The 25,510-nt window shown below is 34.8% G+C and overlaps 1 protein-coding gene across 23 annotated transcripts in view; it reads left to right on the forward strand.

Moving 5' to 3' along the window:
• ADGRL3 (adhesion G protein-coupled receptor L3) overlaps positions 1-25,510 on the forward strand; it is a 945,175-nt gene that overhangs the window by 364,417 nt on the left and 555,248 nt on the right. For 16 of the 23 annotated variants that reach the window (XM_027544604.1, XM_027544589.1, XM_027544593.1 and 13 more), the window contains exon 4: positions 16,325-16,528. The exons of the other annotated variants lie outside the window; for them this stretch is intronic. In XM_027544604.1, the coding sequence (XP_027400405.1) occupies positions 16,325-16,528 (204 nt within the window). The remainder of the gene's footprint in view (positions 1-16,324; positions 16,529-25,510) is intronic. 23 annotated transcript variants of the gene reach the window in all.

The raw sequence follows: 25,510 nt of genomic DNA on the forward strand, positions 1-25,510 counted from the left end.
TAACTTAAAATTTGTAATCCTGCTTTTCATCTGTAAGAACAAACACTCCATGTAGGGTTATTTTAAGAAATGAATGACATACACATAGTTCTAACATAGTGCTTGGCACTCAGTTAATCTTTTTTCTGTTTTATTTTCCTACCCCTAATTACTTTGAAATAGAGCTAAACCTCTCAGCATTAGATAAGGAATATATACAATTATCCTTATTCTTACCCTGAGAATTGAAGTCTTTTGCTACTAGAACCTCAGCATTTTGATTTTGCCAGAAAATTTTAATACTAGAATCTAAACAAAATTATTGTCAAACTGATTATATATATCAGATATATATATAAAGACTTAATATATAATTGTCAGTATATTATATTTTAGTATATAATTCTCTATTGTCAGTGGTAGTAGTATGTAATTGTAAGTGATGCATTTTTTGCATGATTTCTGCATGGGTAAAATTAGAAACTAAGCTAAATAATTAATTCTGAATAATATTTACACTAGTTGAGTAATCTCCCACATCATCCTAGAGAGTCTGGCCAGTATTTTTTATAGGAAAATAAACTTAATTAGTATATCCACATTTTGTGTATATATATATATATATATACAACTTTAAACTTAAGAAATGTCTCTGGTTCTATGTTTATCTGTCCATATTTTATGTCTCTGTGTACCTCTGTATTTCTATTTTTCTGTTTCCCATGACTGTGTCTCCTTCCTGTATAACCATAAAATCCTTATCTATAATGCAATGAGACCTGGCAGAAGTAAAGAGAAGTAGTGAAAGCAGATGGCCAGTTCTTTGGTGTTAACTAATGTAGTGTTGCATGAAGATAAAAGACTTTTTTGTTCTAATGATGTGGTTGGGAGCAAGGGAAAATAGAGAGATCAGAGAACAAAAATCCAGTGATACCATGAGCACCTGGGACTCATCCTGACTGGCGGTAAAACAATATCATGGTTCAGTATAGGACCCACACTAGGAGACCTGTTCTTGGGAGGTACGTCACCCAAGCCATAATGGGTTGGGAGTTGAGAAGGTGATTGCGATGCTCAAATATTTTAACTGCATCTTGTGTTCATTAAACTGTACTTAGCAAGTATATCACAATGATAGAGATAGAAAACAGGATCATTGTAGCTTACTATATGTAAAAGGAAACAGTATTTTTAATGATATCTTTGCAGAAAAAAGTAGAATTTAGAAAATTCTTTCATGAGCCACCATATATGTACTTTTTCCCAAGTTTATTTTGTGTTGGTAAAGTTGCATGTGTATTTATATATTAATGAACTTTAAAGCTAACAAATTAGTTATTATAAACAGTTCTTAGCAGGGACAAAACAATGATCAAACACATATATCTTGTACTATTATGGTTTTTGTAATTTGTTTTATTATTAATCTATTTTTAGTTATAGTAATATTTAATGTGCCAATGATTTAAAATAATAATTCAAAATATTTTAACCTCTAATAATATGTGAAGCTTGAGAAAGTACCAAATTATATTTTACCACAGAAAATATTACCATATAAATTTTTTTATGAAGTCATGTTTTATTAATGGTGAAAGTGGTAGGTTGACTTCTAAGCTCTGCTTAGCTATTTTTTTTCTAGAAATTAATCATCCTTTAAATGTTTATAATGCTTGCCAGCCTAGATAATTTGTAATACTTGCAGTAATATCACTATCTGTATGGTCAAATATGTTATACTGAGAAATCTTTGTCATCATCATGATACATGAGATTATTGAGAACACATCCAATAGCATCTATTAATGCATTAGCCACTTGGTACTGAAATTCAAAATAAATATTAATATATATTTCAAAAGTTAACTATGCAGTCTCTAATACAACAGTATGTACTACCAATATGTACATCTGACAGCTTTCCTTTGTAAGAATGTGTTTAGGAGCCTTCTCTGTGCATTCAGTATGCAGTTTGGCAATTGGAAAATAATTTTATTTTGTCTTTGCATCTGCAAAACATGTTATGTGTGAATTTTATTGTGGTAATACTCCTCTACAAGTAAGAAATGTGCACTTTGAGAGCAAAGTAGCATTTTCTATCTTCAGATTTTATGTACTATGACTGTTTCAAGGGTTTAGAATCATATATTATTTTTTGTGCTTCTTGGCTTTGGGGTAAACTGATTATACTAGGATGGTCGTTGTGCACTTGATGTTGAATACATTTCAAGTAGTTTGATGTGTAATATATAAGTATCTAATTGTCTCCCTCTTCTTTGCATTGCTATTTATTTTCATTCTCAATGTAAGAATAGTGCTCTTACATTTATAATTTCATGTAAATAGCCATAGGGCATTTTTCATACAATTATTTCCTGCATTCAGATTGGAAAATAATTGCTTAATGACCAATCAAAAAATTGAAATGCAATAGGAAAGAGTCTTATCATGCAAATAAGATGCTATATATCAATGTTACATTATGATCTGTTTTGACAGTTCAGAATAAGGCCCTGTTGAAAACTAGAGTTAAGTCATTCTCTAATTTATTTCAGATTTTTAATTGATGAATTAAAAATAAACTTTATTTTAATAATTATATTTTTATTTTATTTGAATCTATGTTTCTTTACCATCATAGCAGAACTAGTTTCTTTAAATATAAAAACTTGTCTTTGTATCAGAAAAACTGTGTATGAATTATTTGACCAAAGGAGTTAGGCTAGCTAAGGATTTGCAAGAGAAATATGCTGGTTGTAATTTCCAAAAGTAATGGCTAGACACCTTCAAACAAAACTAGGCTCTCACAGTGACACTTGATAAACTTTCTGTGTTTATTTGATCTATGCACACTGTAGTTTGTGGTGATATGAATGTCATGAAGTCAAGGTTATAGCTTGATAAAGTATAAGAACATAGTCTCGTATATTTCTTTGTCTGTCATTACCAGTGTCACCTATTTTATTGTTTAAGTAATCCTCTTCAAACAAATTTATATCAGAAGGCAAAAATTCAATAATCCCATGACCTGGTGGTACAATTAATACTAATGGTTGTTAGATATTTTTTGCAGTCGTGCAAGCGCATATTTTTAAAAAGTGGATTAACTTTAGAAATAAAAGTTGTGTCTTTAATACTGATTTCACCTTAAAATTAAGACATTTCTAGCCCTTCATTAAAGTTTAAAAAATTATGAATGCATGTTATATAAGAAATAATTGTGTATATAACCATAGATTATTGGCTCAGCACTGAAGGTCATTGATACATTACAGTTACAAATCGCAGTATAAGGGAACATGGTTGTATATAAAATTTGACTGTATCTTTGTACCCATAGAAGAAAATCTCTTGATAATATGGAAAGTAAAAGAATGACTCATTTTTGACTCACAACTATATAAAATAAATGGTCATAAATGATCAAAACAGCCTTACTTATTATCACCACCATTTATTTAAAATAATTCCACAAGTTTTGGCTACTATAATAATCAACAAATGTAAACAAGAATAAATATTCAAATATTAAGATATAATTGTTATTTGCAGGTAGATTATGATGCATTCAGAAAATCAATAATATAATAACTTTCCAGAATCAATGAAAGCACTAAGTTCAGGTTTATGATTCATACATGCATATATGATTACATCACAGTAGAAATGAAATGCCTGAGTTACTTAGGAAATATAGGAGGAGCTACATTAAACCTAGGAGAAGAAAACTGTGAAACTTACTGTGAATTATAAAATAAAACACCCAATATACCATGTTCCTGAATAAAAAAAGACTAGGAACAGCAAAATTGTAAGTTATTTCCAAGTTAAATTTTATGTATGTTCACACAACTGCTTTCAGAGTACTGATGTGAGCTTTTCCATGTAGAAATTTAACAAAATTATTCTAAAATATATATTGATATATATATATAGAATATTAAGCAAAATTTTACAAAAGTGAAAAGAATAATAGGTAGATATAAATTTAACATATATATTATGAAAGAACAGTAATTAAGATATAATATCAAAATTAGTGTAATTGATCAATTTTGAAAATGAGATTCCTGAAAAATCACTGCACTCTATATTTGTATTGTAATTTTCAAGGAATGACTCCTCAGAAAATCAAATATCTAAGACAAGAAAGAGTCAAATAAGGATCAAATCAATTGTGTGTGTATGTGTTTCGAATTATATACTATGGAACTTCTGGAGAAAGACTTCTTTGAGTTGCCTACTTTAATTTCCATTCTTAATGTATTAGATAGCGTAAACTTTGGCTGTGGTCACAGTAGAATTCAAAATGAATAATAGCTTCTAGAGAATATATTCTTGTTCACCAAACGTTTCAAGAAAGATAAATGTTTCTGGTTGGGCAGTATGTGTGTGTGTGTGTGTGTGTGTGTGTGTGTGTGTGTTTGTGCACGTGTGTGCATATCTCTGTGTTTGAAGGACAGAGGGGATGCCATTCTCTTGTTCTCACAGTTATTTATAGACTCAGTCTATTAATGGCACAAGAGTTCCAATATCTTTCTGAGGCTCATTGTCATTCCTATCCACAGAAGGAAGAAGAGTATTGGGAGGATTCCAGTGGGAGGTTCTTATATGGATATGCTTGGAAATAGTGCGCATTACTTTTGTTTCCGCTTCCATTAATTAAAACTCTGCCTCATAGCCACACCTATAAATAAGTTTGAAAATCTTGTCCTCTTGTGATGAAGGAAGAAGAAAATATTTTTAAAATATATGGTAGTTTTTTAAAAATTAGATTTGATGCATCAATATCTTTTTTAATGTATAAATGGGTACTTAAAATATCTTTCTTGAGATATATTTCATATACCATAAAATTTAGTTTAGTGGATTTTAGTGTTTGCATAGTCGTGCACCTTTTAGAGTGTAATTAGTCCTCCAAAAAGAAATCCTATATCCATTAGTAGTCACATCCATCTTCCCCTTGGGAAGACCCAGTCCCTGACCATCAGTAATCAATGTATCTATGCTTTTCCCTATTGTAGACATTGCAACTTGCTTCTTTCATTTAGCATAATATTTTAAAAATATATGTATACCATGGCATGTATCAGTGGTTCTTGTTTGTTTCCAAGTAATCTGTTGTATAAATATACCACATTATATTTATCTGTGGATGGAAATTTGGATTATTCCCCACTTTTGGCTATTCTGTATAATGTTTTTATGAAAATTCATGCATAAATTTTTGTGTGGACGTTTTCACTTTTCTTGGGTATAAACCTAGGAGTGGACTTGCTGAGTCACATGATTACTATATTTAACATTTTGAGGAAGTGCTAAACTACTTTCCAAAGTGGTTGCACAGTGATACGTTGCAAACATTCTTGCATTCTCAACTATATTTGTTACTGTCTTTTTTCTTTTAATCAATCTGGTCAAAATGAAGTAGTATCTCATTGTATAATTTTTTTTTTTTTGCTACTCAGTAATTTCTTTTTGATGATCTATTTTAAATATAGTAGTTTGTACATGTCAATCCTAAACTCCCAATCTTGACTTACATTTGTCTAATGTATAATCTTGAGCTCATTTTCGTGTACTTGGTTATTTGCATATCTTACTTGAAGAAATATGATTTAATCATTTCTTAATTTTTATTTTTCATTTCTAAGTATTCTTTATATAAATATATTTTTTGTAAAAAGGTCACAGGGTACCATTGTTACAGTACATTTGGATTTAAGAAATCTTTAGATGCATTTTCTAAGAGGCTTTTTGCTTGGATTTGCCCACTTAAATCTCAGCTATTTTAAATTCACTTTGAAATCATATATCATTTGTCTAGCCCCACTCCACCTTCTTTTTTACTTATTCCTAAAAATAGTTCATTAACTTGTTTTTTTATGATTGCAAAAACTACTAATTGACAATGATTGAAACTTTATTCTGATATGTGAATTGAATAGTGGTGAATGATACACAGAATAGTTAGGTAATTCATTGAATTCTTCTAGTTAGTTTCCAATTACTCCTCCTTAAGAAAATGATAAAGAACATTAAGCTTTAATTTGATGGCCAGAAGCATTTCTATTTTTGTTCTAGTCTGAATTCTTCTACCAGATTCAGAAAGCCCTCTTTTTTACATTTTTTGTGTCTTTGCTCAAATTATAAACAGTGCATCTTTTATTTCCATACACTTATTTTCTCTGGTGTGTTCTACAAACAACTCAATGCCTCTTTAAATCTTAAGAAAGTTATGCTATTTCTTGTGTCTGTCAAATCTACACATGTTACTTAGTATCCTTTGGACTCACTCATATCACATCTTTAAACAGAAAAAGATGAGAAATGGAAAAGGACTTGAAATATTATTTGGAAAGAATCCTAGTCAACTTGCACTATTTCAGCCCACTGGACTTATCTGAAATAATACTATTTCAGGAGAAAAGATTAGGACTAAATAAAGATAATGATTTATAAATGTTATTACTGAACAGCTGTTACATTTTTAAGAAACCTTGAATAAAGGAAGATGTCCTATTTAGAAAATAATGCTTACATGAAGCCCAGAACTGAAGTTTATAGTATTATTCAATTTAAACTGCTTTGGAATTCTAATTTGCATGGTTCTATTGAATGAAGTGAAAAGATTTCAGGCCTTAGAATCTAATTCCAATTCTGTTACTTCCAAGAAACATGACCTTAACCATGTGAATCACGGTTTTCTTATTTTTTATAAGGGTAATTAGGCCTACTTTGTTGTACTATGAGGATTAAGTAAAATAATGTATAGAAAGGCCTTAGAACCAAGCTTCACACATTTAATCTTGGGAAAATGTGGTCATTAAAACATACCTTTAAGAATTAGACCTAAAAACCAAATGACCTGGATAGTTAGCAAATTTTAAAATACTACACTGTCTTGGGTCACTTACTTTCCATAGTGTTTTTCAAATACTGCATTGTATATTCTTAACCCCCAAATGTGACAGTTTCTCTAATTATGAGTCTACACATTTGTACACACATTCCATCATTATATTCAGGACTCACCACTGAACTGTAACTAAGTCTTTAATGAGTTACTAATGAACATCTTAAGCTTAGATAAGCAAAAAAAGAAAAAAAAGTTTGAGCGTTTTGAAAAACTATTCATAGTTAAGCCTGTTGCTTTTAATTAGGCTATAAGCCCAGTGAAATTTCCTGTCTTTACTAATCTTCCCAGGTTTGAAGAAATTGAATAATAAGTGACAGATGTACCCTCCCTTTGATATTATTAATGTGAGGTAAAAAGGGATAAATACATTGAGCTAAATTAGAGAAATCATTGTTTGATTAAACACAAAGATAATATACAAATTCAAAATAGTATATTTCAATGATTCATTTTTTTCCTTAGACTCTGATAACTTCAAAACCAGTTAATTTTGTTGTTGAATTAGAAAATAACAGATGTCATGAGGAAAAAAGATCCAGAGATGATTAGACCTTGTAGATGAAAAAAAAATCCTCTATATGGATGAAAGAGCAAACAGCTTTTACATATAACTGCTTCTCTCCAAGCTGTTAGAGATACTGTGAAAATAGTGATCACAGACACTACCTGAATTAGATCAGGACTATTCTTTTCTGTAGCTCTTGTTATAAATCAACAATGGTGGTGACTGTTTAGCAATGATCCATTTAAAAAATTCCTTTTGATAGTGAAGTTGATGAAACCATGCAGACCTTAAGGGCACATGATTAAATAATGAAGACAGATAATACATAAAATTCAAAGCAACAGGATGGCATGATGCTCCCTCCAGGGAACACTCATATTTGTTTAAAAGGAACCCTTTTATATCAGTCACAGTGGCTCAGGACAGTGGGAAGAGCTGAGATAGCCCAGATGTTTTACGGGTTACACACTGTTGTTAGAGGCAAGCTTGACATCATGCCTCTGTACACAAATTAAAAATCAGCATGTCAGTTTTTAAAAGTAAGTGTCCAGTAATAATTACACTCTCTATATATGTATCATAATATAAAAACACAGTCAGTTGTTTTGACCTGTGAGACTGTTAACATGTCTGCTTGCTTGTGAACCAGCATTTAGGCATTCATTTTGTATATGTGCTGAGGATGGGGTTGATTGGTAAAAGTCCCTTATTATTTGGAAAAATAATACCAAAAACATTTTCATTCTTCTCAACTACCTTCAGAAATGCCAGTTATGATTAGCTTAGGATGGGGAGAAAGCACTCACTAACAAGACAGATCTCTGTCAAAATATGTATAATTTTTGCTGCTTTTTTTTTTTTTTTTCTACATGTCAAGTACAGGTGTCAATGGGATTAAGGTAAAGTGCCTCATTACTATCGTTATAAAGATTTTCAAAGAAATTATCTGGAATATTCTGAAGGCACATTTTCTCTACCATTAAAATGTTAACATTCTTTAAGAGGAGAGTAGACGAAGGGAAATTAAAGGAATATTTGTATTCTCCAAAGAATAAATTCCAGAGTTATACTTTTGTTATCATTAATTGAAATCTGTTTGCATTATGTTTGCAAAGAGACAGTTGTGACATTTTATTTAATTTAAATGAAAATAATGTGCTTTCAAGAGCTGATTTTTTTTCAAATTTGTATCAGTACCAGAATTTTATTCTCTGCTTATTCATTTTAACAAATATTTGAGATATTTCTATTGCAGTATTTCAGTATAAGCAACCACAGTGAGCCACAATTTTTCTTTTATTTTTAGAACATGGAAGATATCATGGTTGAAAGACAATTAAAAATAATCTTTTAATGTTGTTTCTTTTGTTTTTTAACACTGGGAATTTAATTTCCCTTTAGCTTTATTCATAACAGGTGTTTGCTTTTTCCACTAGTCTCAGGATGTCTTATATTGCTTTCAGAACTTGAAAGTTCAGTCTTTTGATGAAAGTTTAAAACATTTAAAAGTGTTTATTTTCCTGTAACAAGCTCTGTTTTAGAAAAGAGCAAGAAACTCAGTTTGCAAGGAAAGATGCATGTACACATAGAGCATATGAACACTACATAAGACAAGCATTAGAAGAATCTGTTGAGTTAAATAATATATGCATATACTCTAAAGGTTGCTTCGTCATATACAGGTAGAAAAGTCATCACTTCTGAGCCATTTCTTCTAAGACCCAGAATTAAATCAGAGTTTTCTCTGTATTAGAACTCCCATGATGTAGTTTCTACCTGGTATTTTCTACCTTAGTCAGGTAGAAGTGGAACATTTATGACAATTGTTAGAGATTACTTTGTTGTTGTTAAATTGCTAAGTCGTATCTGGCTCTTTGCCACCCTGTGGACAGCAGCACCACAGGCTTTCCTGTCCTTCACCATCTCCCGGAATTTGCTCAGATTCATGTCCCTTCACTCAGTGAAGATATCTAACCATTTCATCCTCTGCTGCCCTCTTCTCCTTTTGCCTTCAATCTTTCTCAACATCAGGGTCTCCAATGAGTCAGTTCTTCACATCAGGTGGCCAAAGTATCGGAGCTTCAGCTACAACATCAGTCCTTCCAATGAATATTCAGGGTTGATTTCCTTTAGGATTGACTGGTTTGATTTCTTTACAATCCAAGGAACTCTCAAGAGTCAAGGGACTCTCCAGCACCACAACTTGAAATCATCAATTCTTTGGTGCTAAGCCTTCCTTATGGTCCGAGTCTTATATCCATACATCACTACTGGAAAAATCATAACTTTAACTATATGGACCTTTGTCAGCAAGGTAATGTCTTTACTTTTTAGGTTTGTTATAGCTTTCCTTCCAGGGAGCAGGTGTCATTTAATTTCATGGCTGCACTCACCATTCACAATCATTTTGGAGCCCAAGGAAATAAAATCTGTTACAGCTTCCACTTCTTCCCCATCCATTTGTCATAAAGTGATGGAACTGGATGCCGTGATCATAGTTTTTTGCATGTTGAGTTTTAAGGCAGCTTTTTCACTCTCTGCCATTAGACTGGTATCATCTGCATATTGGAGTTTGTGACTAGTTCTCCTGGCAGTCTTGATTATAGCTTTTGATTCATTCAGCCTGGCATTTTGCATGATGTACCCTAAATATAAGTTAAATAAACAGGGTGACACTAGAGCCTTTTCTTATTCCTTTCCCAATTTTGAATCAGTCTGTTATTCCATTAAGGTTCCAACTTTTGCTTCTTGACCTGCATACAGATTTCTCAGGTAGCAGGTAAGGTGAGCAGGCAGGTAAGGTCTCATATTCTTATCTTTTTAAGAATTTTCCAGTTTGTTGTGATCCACACAGTCAGTGGCTTTAGCATAGTCAATGAAGCTGAAGTAGATGTTTTTCTGGAATTTGCTTGCTTTGTCTATTGCCCAAGAAATGTTGGCAATTTGATCTCCGGTTCCTCTGCCTTTTCTAAATCCAGTTTGTACATCTGGAAGTTCTCAGTTCACATAGTGCTGAAGCCTAGCTTGAAGGATTTTGAGAATAACCTTACTAGCATACAAAATGAGTGCAATTGTACCCAGCCTATAAAGCAATTTTGCAGCTGTCATACTTACTTTAGGGAGAAATCAGGAAAGAAGTAATTTATTAATACAGCCAAGATGAAGGTGATGGCAGGAAGGTAGAGTCTTTCAGTTATGCATAAAGAAACACAAAAAAATGGGAAATGACAGTTAATTAAAGGAAAGAAATAATAGCAGTCATCTCTCTCTCTCTCCTCCCTTTCCTTCCTGCTTCCTCCCTCCTCTTCTACCCTTTCTCTATGGATAGATAGATAGATATAGATATGACACTAAATTGGATTAGGTATTTTGTATCACTCAGTCATTTTTTGATAACAAGCATTTCAATATAATTTGTAGCATTTATGTAGCATGTTGCCATTAGTTGAACACTTTTTCACACAAAAGCTCAGTGACTACTCATAGCAACTCTTTGAATCATACATAGTAATATCATTAATTCTAAGATGCACAAATAAACTTGGAACTGTCAATCTAATGATGTAATGACATTTCACTTAGTTATTAGAAGAGAAACTCAAATCAAAATCCCTTAACCAGCTCTTAGAGGCTTCTCCCAAAGCATTTTAATAACCTGTTGAGAATCACCTTATTTTGTAGACCTGTGATTTTAATTAGAAATAAACCATCAGAGCAGCACATGTTAATAGAAGAATGAAGTAGAAATAAAAGAAGAAAAGGAAAGAAGTAAAGTTTGATTTAAGGAAAACAATATTGTATTTGCTTAAATCTTGTAAATAAAAAGACAAATATTTGAAGACAGGTGTCTTCTAGAACTAGATTAATGTGTTTTATACATAGCCTATTTGCACTGAATTTAGACAAGTGGGTAGAGAATGCCATAGTACAGATATCACATGTTTCTCAACATGAAGAAGGACTTGTTTCTTCATATGTAATTGGGTGGGTGGCTCAAGAACAGAGTGAATTTGTAGTCACAGTTTCCTCATATGAAACTTAGTGATTTTTAGCAGACATAATCTTAGAGTTATTATCTATTGTGTGAGTTGAATGGTTCTTTCCAGACTTGAGATTGCATATTTTTAATGGAATGCCAGACATATAACTGCAATATTTATCTTGAAGACTTAGTTTTATAATAGCTTCAGGAAGAAAAATTTGATTTATATTTATAACTCAAATATTTCCCCAGAATTTATATAATAACTTAGGGGATAACATATACACTATTTTTTTAAAACAAAACTTAAGATTTTAGCTCTGTTCTAAGAATATTAGAGATACCAAGGGAACATTTCATGCAAAGATGGGCTCAATAAAGGAAAGAAATGGTAGAGACCTAACAGAAGCAGAAGATATTAAGAAGAGGTGGAAAGAATACACAGAAGAACTGAACAAAAAAGATCTTCACAAGCCAGATAATCACCATGGTATGATCATTCATCTAGAGCCAGACATCCTGGAATGTGAAGTCAAGTGGGCCTTAAAGCATCACTACGAACAAAGCTAGTAGAGGTGATGGAATTTCAGTTGAGCTATTCCAAATCCTAAAAGATGATGCTGTGAAAGTGCTGCACTCAATATACCAGCAAATTTGAAAAACTCAGCAGTGGCCACAGGATTGGAAAAGGTCAGTTTTCATTCCAATCCCAAAGAAAGGAAATGCCGAAGAATGCTCAAAGTACCACACAATTGCACTCATCTCACACACTAGTAAAGTAATGCTCAAAATTCTCCAAGCCAGGCTTCTGCAATACATGAACCGTGAACTTCCAGATGTTCAAGCTGGTTTTAGAAAAGGCAAAAGAACCAGAGATCAAATTGCCAACATCCACTGGAAAAAGCAAGAGAGTTCCAGAAAAACATCTATTTCTGCTTTATTGACTATGCCAAACCTTTGACTGTGTGGATCACAATAAACTGTGGAAAATTCTGAAGGAGATGGGAATTCCAGACCATCTGACCTGCCTCTTGAGAAACCTATATGAAGGTCAGGAAGCAACAGTTAGAACTGTCATGGAACAACAGACTGGTTCCAAATAGGAAAAGGAGTACGTCAAGGCTGTATATTGTCACCCTGCTTATTTAACTTATATGCAGAGTACATCATGAGAAACACTGGGCTAGAGGAAGCACAAGCTGGAATCAAGATTGCCGGGAGAAATATCAATAACCTCAGATATGCAGATGACACCACCCTTATGGCAGAAAGTGAAGAGGAACTAAAAAGCCTCTGGATGAAAGTGAAAGAGGAGAGTGAAAAAGTTGGCTTAATGCTCAACATTCAGAAAACTAAGATCATGGCATCTGATCCCATCACTTCATGGCAAATAGATGTGGAAACGGTGGAAACAGTGACAGACTTTATTTTGGGGGCTCCAAAATCACTGTAGATGGTGACTGCAGCCATGAAATTAAAAGTCTCTTACTCCTTGAAAGGAAAGTTATAACCAGCATAGACAGAATATTAAAAAGCAGAGGCATTACTTTGTCAACAAAGGTCCATCTACTCAAAGCTCTGGTTTTTCCAGTAATCATGTTTCATTGTGAATGTTGGACTCCAAAGAAAGCTGAGTGCTGATGAATGGATGCTTTTGAACTGTGGTGTTGGACAAGACTCCTGAGAGTCCCTTGGACAGCAAGGAGATCCAACCAGTCCATCCTAAAAGAGATCAGTCCTGGGTGTTCATTGGAAGGACTAATGTTGAAGGTGAAACTCCAATACTTTGGCCACTTGATGTGAATAGCTGCCTCATTTGAAAAGATCTTGATACCTGGAAAGATTGAGGTCAGGAGAAGGGGACGACAGAGGATGAGATGGTTGGATGGCATCACTGACTCATTGGTCATGGGTTTGGGTGGTCTCCGGGAGTTGGTGATGAACAGGGAGGACTGGTGTGCTGCGGTGCATTGGGTCGCAAAGAGTCTGACATGACTACTGAACCGAACTGAACAGACTTCGTCCATGTGGGCCGTGTTACAGCCCCTCCACTTTTGCTGCTAGTGTTCGGTGACTCAGATTCCTTTGTAGAGATGGTCAGTTTAAAGATTAGTTTGATCTATTCACACAAGATACCCCGACTTCATGGAACACCTTGCAGTCTAGTTTCCTTCAATTTAAGAGTCAAAATCTATTTAAATTCACAGTATTTTTGTGCTTCTCCATCTTACCACATGAAATAATTTTATCATCTGATCCAGACCTATTCTTTGTAGGTCCACAGACCTTGCTTTCTAGTAGTTTAAGCACTCTTATTTCTTGTTTAAGGTGAGATTCTTTCATTTAATGCAGACACTCATATTTTTCAACTGACAGTGAGTCCATTCCACATGCGTTTTCAATCACAGTTTTCTGCCTACTCTAGCATTTTACCTTTCCTGAAATAATTGATCTCTAGTTCCGTTCTTATGTCTTTTTCCCTTTCCTGCCCTAGTCCTTTTTTCCCTAGAAGCTCTATTCAGTATCCTAACCAAGTGGCTGGTTGTTCCCAAACTAAACTCCTTAACCTGGTTTACAATGCCAATGATCTGGCTGTTGCTCACCTCTCTGATCTCAGCCCAGAACATTCTTATCCCAGTCCTGTACAGATTCATTGGCCATTGTGATAATTCTTGATCAGCCCAAGGCGATTCCAGATTGAGGCCTTCGGAATGCTCTTTACTCCTGACTTTTTATGACTAGCAACTTCTAATTTTGCTTCCATATGTAAATCTGTAAAAATCTAAACATAGTAGCATTTATTATTCTATTTAAACTTTCTGTGGATTACTCATATCTATATGATAGTAAAATTATTTATGTATTTGCATCTTCTCTGTCTTCCATACAAGAATGGGTGATTCATTAAAGTAGGTATGTAATCTCTCTTTTTCACTAAAATCTCCAGTACCTAGAAAAGGACTTGACATATAATTGCAACTCGAAACATATTTGTTGAATGAATGAACAAGTAAACGCATGCTCCATCACTCCACATCTTCTTGCTAATTTGGCTGAGGGTGAAATCTCTCAACTTTATTATAACTGAAGCTTGAAGGATACATAATAGCTTCATAATCTTTTCCTAATTCCTTCCATAGACCATAGATATTTTAGGGAAAATATACCTGTATATATGTTCATGTGGCCTTCCCTGGTGGCTCAGCAGTAAATAATTTACCCCCAGTACAGGAGACATGGATTTAATCCCTGGGTCAGAAAGATCCCCTGGAGAAGGAAATGGCAACCCACTCCAGTGTTCTTGCCTGGGAAATCCCATGGACAGAGGAGCCTGGTGGGTTACAGTCCACAGGATCACAAAGAATCAGACATGATTGAGCGATTGAGCATGCACATGTTCAAAGAATCAGACATGATTGAGCGATTGAGCACGCACATGTTCATGTAAAAATAATTTAAAAAATAGTCACATTGTCAACTTGGGTATAAGGAGAATGATATTTTGGAAGTTGAAAGATTGGAAAAGATGTCACTGGAGGTGATTTTTTAGATATTTTCATTTTTGTCACAGCTGTATTTGGCCTTAAAACTTGCTACTTCTTTTGATACCTTTTCATTCACACAAACTGTCAAAATAGCATTCAGATTAACTTTTGGCTAGATATTTTAGTGTACATACATTATAATGAGTTTAAATAAAAATTTGTTTTAGGGTGGTGCCTTAAAGATATATTTTAAACTTTGTCATTGTGGACAAATTTCTTAATACCATTTTTGCTTTTTATAAGAGCTATATCATTTGTCATGATTTGGAGGAAAATGTGTTTTTCACTCTTAATTTTCAAATACTTTAGACACCAAGAAGTTGTAGCACTACTGTATAAGCTTCTAGTATTAGAAAGATGATTATAAAATTCTCTTACTTTATCGGATTTCTTAGTTTCTCTCCTGACTGTTGAATGGTAGCCATATAGAATCCTTATCATGTTTTTAATATGCATGTTATGTTAAAATAATTGTGTAATGCAAAATTGTTTTCCCTGTAAAGTCTTTTTCTTTCTGTTAGCAAGAACATTATCATTATTACTCCTATTTATTACACTAGTTGCAATTAGTATAGAAAAGTGTATCTGTAGCAATTCACACACAAAAAAAGAAGTCCTGTACTTAAACCGTTCTGTTTTTCATAGCATAAAATGTATGGCTGTTCTGTGAATATTAAAAAATAATCATGTGTGTGTAATTTTATTTTTTCATTATTGTCTTGGTCTTCCATATTTATCCATTTATGTAATATGTACCATTTGTCAGTAAAATCACTGTGTATATATATGGCAAAAATGTATGTATGTATTTTTCATCCTAATGTCCATCACAAACCTTAGTACAGCATCTTTCCAAAAATGTTAAATAACCTGAAACATATAAATAAATATAAAACAATCCATGTAACAATTCCACAAACAAAATTAATAAAAAACTTTCTGAAAGTTTCTTCACCCATTATTATATCAAGCTTTTTGTGTGTAAATATTTAATTCAATAACCAATATTTTCATTGACACAAACATGAGTGCCCATAAATTAGAACAGAATGCTGTGAATCTATAACAAATATAATCATTATATTTTTTTCAGGCAGCTTTTTCTGCTTTCCATAATTATAGTTAATTTTCTAATGGTTGTTAGGAGTTAGGATGAGGTTTTTGGCTTACTTAAGATCGTGATTAACTAGGACAGAGTTACACAGTCCATATCACACTAGCAACCAGGAGATGTGAGCTCCTTAGCTCCAGGGTTGCCTGTGGGGCCTGGGGTGGTGGAGTCCACGGCCTAGGGCCTTCAGCAGAGAGCAGCCTTGGAAATAGCCCCAGTAGGGCTCCTCTGAGGCTGGCCTGAGCTAAGCGGAGTCTGATGGTGCGCCCTGCGGTCCCCGCAGGTGGCAAACACAGTGAGCGACATCCAGCCCTTGCTTCTCCACTGCGACATGCTGAGCGCGGCCCAGGAGGCGCTCTACCTCCCAGACATCTCCTTCAGCAGCCAGCTGCGGAGCGCGCCACTGCTCATCGCGGACCAGGGCCCCGTGGAGCTACCAGAGGAGTTCGTGGTCCAGGTGCCCATGGAGCTCAGATCTCAGCCCAAGGTGCGGCCAGCGGTGGGGAGAGAGGGCTGGGGGTGGCTGGGTAGGGGCCCCTAGGAGGCTCGGCCCCAGGCAGTGCCCAAAACGTGTCTTCTCATAGATCTCTGCATTCACTCATGTGGCTGATGTTTACACCCAGTGAGACACTGACATGTTGTTGAACAATGCATGCTTGTTCTACATTAGAACCTCATTGCTATTTCAAAATGTTTGACTTTAAATTTCCTATTCGGTTTGAAATATTTTCACTGCAAGTTTAAAATTACTCTTAGTGACCATGTCAACGGTTGTAAATTTGAATGGTTGTAAAAGACACATTTTAACATTTCCGATCATCTGTTTGAAAATATATTCCCATCAATGGAAACTGGAAAGAGTTTTGAGATTATGGTGAAAACATCTTGATTAGGAATTGTGTGTAGTCATTTAAAGAATACATCCTGATAGGAAAGTGATAGTTGCAGAAGCAACCAAATTTTTTAATGGAAATGTTGGAAAGTGCTTTCTTTTTATTATTGTCTCTTCAGTTGGCAAGTACAGTGTGAGACACCCAGCCTTTGAAGTTCCAATGAGGAAAGTTATATAATATTTTTAGAAAATCCAGTTTTATTCTTTTCCTCAGTACTTCATATATATATATATATATATTTTATCTTTACATAATATTTAGTCAATAGAGTTTTTTTCTTTTCACTCATCAAACTTTATGAGGACTGTCTTATTTCTCTAATTTCCCTCAGGGAACATAATATGTATAATGTAATATGAAATAATATATACACTATTATGTGCTTATTATACACTATTTATATACTTTATTTATAATTTTCTTTGTGTCTGCAACATGAAGAAGTTTGAGAAACATTTGGCAGGTGGAACCATGAGTATCAAGCTTTATCCCAAAACACACATCTCCTACACCATAATTTAATAATACAGGAAATACTGTCTAAGGAATCTGAAATGCCGCTATATTAACTGAGCTTATCTTCTGAGCACCATTACAGAACTCTCTGGTAAAATATGTTGGAATACTGTATTTTAGTTCAGCGACAAAGGGTTATTCAACACCTTTTTATCAATTTGAGATTTAAGAGACCTGTGATATTTAAACCTAATTCTTCAATTACTTCAGCCATGTAGAGTAAGTGTGTGGTGATGTTGGCACTCACAGTGGCTCCTTCCACTCAATCACATATTTTAATCAGTGGCCAAGAGTCTTTCAATTCGGATTAGCACTACTCCCCTGATAGCGATGATTGGGGGTCATTGCTGGGAGGTAAGTGCATGTATTTCTACAGAAGCACATAGAATTGACTCCAGAGTGTTTAGAAAAATCGCAGAAAAGATATAATAAATATTCTTTAAGAATTCATTTTTTTTTCTGTTTTGTATTATCATTTTAAATCTGAAATTCTCTAAATTGAGTACAGTTATATTTTTCACAAAATGTGCTTTAGCAATCAGAAAGTTTTCATCATGACATTGGCTTTTGATTTATATTATGAAAGAGTAACACAACATTAATGTTTTTTTTTAATTTGCTCAACTACATATGTGTTCATCACAATTTCTAGTACTAGTGAAGAAGAAATCTAGAAATTAATTTTACTTTTTGAGTAGATGTTATAAATGTTTAAATCAGCAACTGTAACATAAACACAGAAACACACACAAACACCTGCTGGCAATTCAAAATAGCAGTCAATTAGCATACGTTTTTTCCTATAGTACTTTTACTAATATGTTGGCTGAATTTATACATTCCCCAGCTTTTACAGCTTAATAAGATTTTTCTGTATTACTAGCTTTTACTTTTTGCCATGTGTGTGTCAGGTTACATTGTAGTAAGGGGATTAAGTCACATTTTCCTATCTATTTACAAATAGGAAAATTGAATTATATTCTATTTTGGGCAAAGACAAAAATGAGGGTATCAGGAAACCTTTACTTGATCTTATAAATGAACACTTAGGTAAATATCATGTGATTTAAAACGAGCCTAGGTTATTATGTTAATCTGCTATGATGAGGTAATACTTTCTGAAAGTCACTTTTGTGCAAAAGTAATTTTATCAGTCAGAGAGCAACTAAAGGTCATCTTTGAAAGCTCTCTATAGAAAGAATAAAGAAGATGAAGTAAATATTACAGGGGCATAATCTTTATTGATATGGAAAATAGTACATACAGCTAGAACACATGAACTGGTATTAAATATGAAATTAAAATAAGAGATATCACATTACTTTGAGCTCTTCAAACTGAAAAAACATGAAAGAATTCAAACTGGAAAATGTCAATGAACTCCAGCTTCCTCCCTTCTTCTACCTGCCTTTCTAAAAGAGAAACAACAGTCTGTTATAGAAACAAGATATTTTAAGATACAGAAAACTCAGAAAAATATAAATAGTAAAGCTTGATATTAATGCAGTCTTTGATTGGAATACAAAATTGATATTACGTTAAAAAAAGTTAACCTCTGTTCTGTAGATAGCCAAAAGAGCAAATAGAAACACAACAAACTCAGCCTTCACAACATAACAAAAACCCTTTTATTTGTTTGAAATTAAACTTTGCCGTTTTTTCCCCCTTTATATTCAATTCCAGATAGCTAATAGCAGTTCTTGAGAGTTAACGAGTGTTTGGATTCACAGGAATTAGGACTTCACAGTAGAGCAGCAAAGCATAAAGAATTAAAAAATATTGTTCTCAGAAGACATTTTTCTCTTTAGCATATTAAGGCAGAAGGATGTCTGAGGGCAGATTGCATGCTTAATGACTAGATATCAAGACTTTTCCTTGAAGCTAAAGGAATGTTAATGTGTTTTTTATCAGCATTTTCCTTGCTTTAATTGTGATTTTCATGCAGATGCATAGAAAGTTCATTGAGATGATCTACAAATAAGCCTCCTGCAAGCCACATGTATAGTGTGCAGGGTTCATACAGGTGTTCTCTCGGAGTATAGCTGAAGCATTTCAATCCTGACAGGTCATAAAAACTCTAGAAGTCTGTGATCATTTTTAAGCTTACCTTTTGCAGGAGTCAAAATGCTTTTACAAGTGGCTTGTGTAGTCTCTCAGTCTCTTGAGGAATCACATCCACCTCTGCCATCACTATTTTTTTTTTCCATTTTCTCCCGTTCTTTCTTCCATCTTTTTATGTTTATAGATGAGAATTCTTTCATGCTAATTAAGCTCTATTTGATTTTTTTTTTATTGCTTTACACAAGTAAGTCTTTAAATTAGTCTGCTGTTGTTGCTCCTAAGTCACTTCAGTTGTATCTGACTCTGTGCAACCCCCTAGACGGCAGCCCACCAGGCTGTGCCACCCCTGGGATTCTCCAGGCAAGAACACTAGAGTGGGTTGCCATTTCCTTATCCAATTAAATTAGTCTGAATACTGGTAATTCCTTTATTCATTCTTACCTTCATTATGTTTTCCTCTTTTGATTGTTCATAGATGCATGCTGGGCCTTGCTCTAAAGTGGCAGGAAGGCAGAGATGGAGAACTAACAAACTTTAATGGTACTGGGAGATAAAAATAATACATTGTGACAAAAGTTTGCTAGAGGATATCTTTTCCTTGCACCCAAAGAGCCAAGAGCTTTGTTTGTAAAGTAGTGATTAACTTATGTCTTTGTATGTGTGTGTGTGTATTTGATGGTAGGTGATACCTGTAGGAGCAGTGTTTTAAGAATTCATAATTCTGACTTCCCTGGTGGTCCAGTGGTTATGCAATGAAGGGAACACTGGTTTGATCCTGGGTCAGGGAAGATCCCACACGCTGCGAAGCAACTAAGCACACATGCCATGACAATTGAACACATGGGCCAGAACCCTTGAGCTGCAGGAGAGAAGCCACCACAATGAGAAGCCCTCACAATGCAACTAAGAGTAGCCCAAGAGCTTGCTTGCTGCAAGTAGAGAAAGTAAAAGTGAAGTCACTCAGTCGTGTCTGACTCTTTGCGACCCCATGGACTGTAGCCCACCAGGCTCCTCCATCCATGGGATTCTCCAGGCAAAAATACTGGAGTGGGTTGCCATTTCCTTCTCCAGGAGATCTTCCCAACCCAGGGATTGAACCCGGGTCTCCCACATTGTAGACAGTTGCTTTATTTACCATCTTAGCCACCAGGGAAGTCAAGTAGAGAAAGTTCAAGAGCAAAATGAAGATGGAGCACAGCCAGTAAATAAATAATTAATTCATTAAAAAAAAAAAAAAAACATAATTCTTATGGAAATCTAAGGACTATTAAGCCCTGGACCTTGGTGATCAGTAAATGATACCAGGGAATTTTTTTTTTCCCCCCAATGGGCCTAGTTCCTCTTTGATTCTTCTCTAGCTTTCTGACAGCTTTCTTTGCTCATTAACATTGTAAATGACTGCCTTCCTGAATTATACACCACTGCCCTTAGCAATAGCACTAAGCACCAACTAGCACTTGTCTTACCTTTTAGTTTGAATTTCCAAAAATAATATTTAATCTTCATTGGTTAGGCCTGATTAAACCCATGATTTAATTATTCATGTCCCTGGCCATCTTAGGATGTAGGGCCACATAGAAGCAGTTTTGTAGCAAAGAGGAACTACCGAGACCCTATTACAAAAGTGAGTATAAAGTCCTATGGTACACGTAAGGAGAGTATCAACTCAGTTTTGGAAGATTGGAAGAGATGCTTGTGAAGAAACATGACATTTAACCTGGGATCTGACAGCCAAATAGTAGTTAACCAAGTATAGCGGTAGAAAAAGAAAGATACTATTAATTTTTAAAGAAATGGTACCAGACCACCTTACCTATCTCCTAAAAAACCTGTATGCAGATTAAGAGATAACAGCTAGAACCAGATATGGAATAACTGACTGGTTCAAAATTGGGAAAGGAGTACAACAAGGCTATATGTTGCCATCCTGCTTATTTAATTTATATGCAGAGTACGTCATGTGAAATGCCAGGCTAGATGAATCATGTGGGGAGAAATATCAACCTTAGATACACAAATGATACCACTCTCATGGTAGAGCGTGAAGAGGAATTAAAAAGTCTCTTGATGAGGATAAAAGAGGAGGCTTGAAACTCAGCATTCAGAAAACTAATGGCATCTGGTCTCATCACTTTATGGCAAACAGAAGAAGAAAGAGTGTAAGCAGTGACAGATTTTCTTCTTTGGGGCTCCAGAATCACTGCAGATGGTGACTCTAGTCATGATATTAAAAGACACTTGCTCCTTGAAAGGAAAGCTATGACAAAGCTAGACAGTGTATTAGACAGTAGACATTGCTGACAATGACCATATAGTTCAAGCTATGGTTTTTCCAGTAATCATGTATGGTTGTGAGAGTTGGAACATAAAGAAGGCTAAATGCTGAAGAAATGATGCTTTTGAATTGCAGTGCTGAAGACTCTTGAGAGTCCCTTGGACTTCAGGGAGATCCATCAGTCAATACTAAAGGAAATCCATCCTGAATATTTATTGGAAGGACTGATGCTGTAACTGAAGCGTCAGTACTTTGGCTACCTGATGCGAAGAGCCAACTCATTAGAAAAGACCCTAATGCTGGGCAAGGTTGAAGGCAAAGGGAGAAGGGGGCGGCATAAGATGAGATAGGTAGATAGTATCACTGACTCAATAGACATAAATTTGAGCAAACTTTGGGAGTTAGTGGATGACAGAGGAGCCTCGTGTTCTGTGGGGATGCAAAGAGTTGGATATGACTCAGCAACTGAACAACAGCAACTAATATAGATAGGAAACAGTAGTACACAGGCCTAGTTCAGAAAGGATAATTTCTATTTGTTTGCCCAGAAATAATCTACAGAAGGTAAATCTGGCATGATATAATGTTATGAGGAGTTTGGAATTTCTCTGATGGCAGTAAGGGTAATATTAAGTTAATTTTAGAGGAATTGAGGGAGGAATGAACTGCCACCTGCATTTGACAAATAAACTAGAGGCTTCAAGGCTTGAAATGGGAGATTATTCTATTAATTCAGATAAGAAATGATGTGGCACTGACTCTGGGAACCAATGACATTGGTGATAATGAGGATCTATTGACAGGAGTTATAGGATTCATTGGGTAAGTGAGTAAGACAGAGGGAAAACCCAAAGAAGACTACCAGGTTTCTATCTTGCATGAGTATATGAGGAATGATCCTATCACTTCCTGAGATAAGAAAGACAAGAGGAGACAGAGAATGTTGATAAGGAATGATGGTGGTGTTACCCAAACATTTATAAATGACTTCTTCAATACATTCCTGTGAATAGAAACCCAGGTTTCTGGCTCTGAATTTAAGAATGCTCAACTTAAAAATAATATGTTAGTCTGAAAATATAAATATAAATGCTATTAATTGAGCATGACATTCTCATTAAAAAGAAGAAAAATATTATTATTCTTCATTAGGTATTCTATTTTGCCTTAGGTATAATAAGGTTCTTCAACAAATGAGCATCTGGTAGGCATTCAGGCATTCCTTCTATCTAATACTTGCCAGTAATACCTAGCAGGGCTATAATGGAGCCAAGATGAGATTTGATTTTGAGCTCTCCTGTGTTGCCATGAAACAGCTGGAAGAATTCTTCCTATATATATTCTTTTGGAATGTATACTTTTCAGTACTATGGCAAAGAGGCAAATTGAATGAGGTTAAGACAGTTGATCTGCAGGCCTAAATATATTTGGCATTCATTCAGTTCTTAGTACAATGTTCCATGGCAAAATTCAGAAAGAAAGTAGGAGACTAGTCTCCTCATATTTGGGCTCGTTAACAATGTAACAGAGAGCATAGTTTAATGAAATAATAACAAAAAATAATCTTCATGTGCATGTGAGAATACCTCAGAAATGAATCTTTATTTATACTTTTGCCTAATTAAAAATGATTAATAAAACAGAATATCTCTTAATGTCATTGTAAAATGATGTTTTATCTTAAGGAAATATTTAATCAATTATTACTCAGCTATTAAAAAGAATACATTTGAGTCAGTTCTAATGAGGTGGATGAAACTGGAGTCTATTATACAGAGTGAAGTAAGTCAGAAAGAAAAACACCAATAGAGTATATTAATGCATATATATGGAATTTAGAAAGAGGGTAACAATGACCCTATATGTGAGACAGCAAAAGAGACACAGATGTAAAGAACAGACTTTTGGACTCTGTGGGAGAACGCAAGGGTGGGATGATTTGAGAGGATAGCATTGAAACATGTATATTGTCATATGTGAAATAGATCACCAGTCTAGGTTCGATGCATGAGACAGGGTGCTCAGGGCTGATGCACTGGGATGACCCTGAGGAATGGGATGGGGAGTGAGGTGGGAGTGGGGTTCAGGATGGGGAGTGGGGTGGGAGGGGGGTGCAGGATGGGGAGTACATGCAAACCCATGGCTGATTCATGTCAATGTATGGCAAAAACCACTACAGTATTATAAAGTAATTAGCATCCAATTAAAATAAATAAATTAATTTTTAAAAACAATTGATTAAAAGTCTCAAAAAATAAAAGCTGCACTCCCCCAAAAATAAACACTTTCAAGTCATAGATCACGACCACAGCTGCAGAACTCACCTAGTTGTACATATGAAGGCATTAATATAAACTGATGGAGGCAGGGGAAGGTTAGCAAAAACTCGTTTACTGTGATAGTTGTAAGACAGTGATTTGGAAATGGAGCCAGTTATACCATGATCTCATCAACATGATAGGGGAGGTCATGGACACTGGAATAAGTGAAGAACAGGAAGAGGTAACATGGGATGCTTTAAAACTTACAAGCCAAAGTACATGCATCCAGTAAATGAGATTAGTGCATGCATGCTCAGTCATTCAGTTGTGTTGAACTCTTTTTAACCCTGTGGGCCATGAGATAATCCAGGCAAGAATCCTGGAGTGGGTTGCCATTCACCACTCCAGGGGATCTTCCAGACTCAAGGATCAAACCAGCAGCTCCTGCATTGGAAGGCAGATTCTTTGCCATTGAGCCACCTGAGAAACCCAAAACAAGATTAGTAGGTAGCACACTTTTTTCTTACCTCACACTACATCTCCTTCCACACATTTCTTATCTTTCAATCCCATGGAGTTTCTAACAATTTGTTAGATAAGCCCTTCCCCCTTCCTTCCACATCTTTGGCAAGTGATCTTATTTTTGCTGGTTGGCATGTCCTATACTACCTGAGTCCTCTTCAGCTCAGCTAAAAAGTCAATGTAGGACAGCCCTGAATTGATTTTTCTCTCCTTGCACTCATCCTTAGCTGTATTCTTGACCAAACAATTTCTATCCTCCCTCTAATTCTGAATTAGAGTGGCCTGAAGATGTGTGTGTGTGTGCATTTGGTAAATAACTTCTCTTCACTTCCTCCTTGCTTTTATATTTTCATTTTATATAAGTAATGATCACAGGAAAACCTGAGACTTTTTTACTCTTAATATGTTTTTATATGTGTTATTTATATTGACTTTGATGAGTTATCCTTCTAGCATGTTCTAATGTTCTTACTCCCCAAGTTCTGAAAATCTGATTTTTATTTTGTTATTACATTGCAGTCTGAAGTGTATAGGTTAAGTCCCAGAATTCAGGGGGAGCTAGAGAGATGAAAGAACTTATAACAGAACAGAGATAAATGTTGCTACAAAAATAGAAACCCTCTGTTTTACAATCTCAGTTTTTTGGATATAACTGTTACTGCAAGTGAATAGTATAACATGACCTTCAAAGTGCTGTGTTAGCTTCTTGTTTTACATGAAAATATAATATTTCAGATGAAAGCCCCTGTTCATATTTGTTTCTTTTAGTGAGGTTTGCCAGTTTAAACAAAATGTCAGGTCTAATTGATATGCAAGATTTATCATGTGGACACCACCCTTTAGAATTATTGTGTGTGTGTGCTAAGTTACTTCAGCCATTTCCGACTCTTTGCAACCCTATGAACTGTAGCCTGCCAGGCTTCTCTGCCTGTGGGATTCTC

This window comes from Bos indicus x Bos taurus, chromosome 6 (assembly GCF_003369695.1).
Source record: "Bos indicus x Bos taurus breed Angus x Brahman F1 hybrid chromosome 6, Bos_hybrid_MaternalHap_v2.0, whole genome shotgun sequence".
Classification (NCBI taxonomy): Eukaryota; Metazoa; Chordata; class Mammalia; order Artiodactyla; family Bovidae; genus Bos; species Bos indicus x Bos taurus.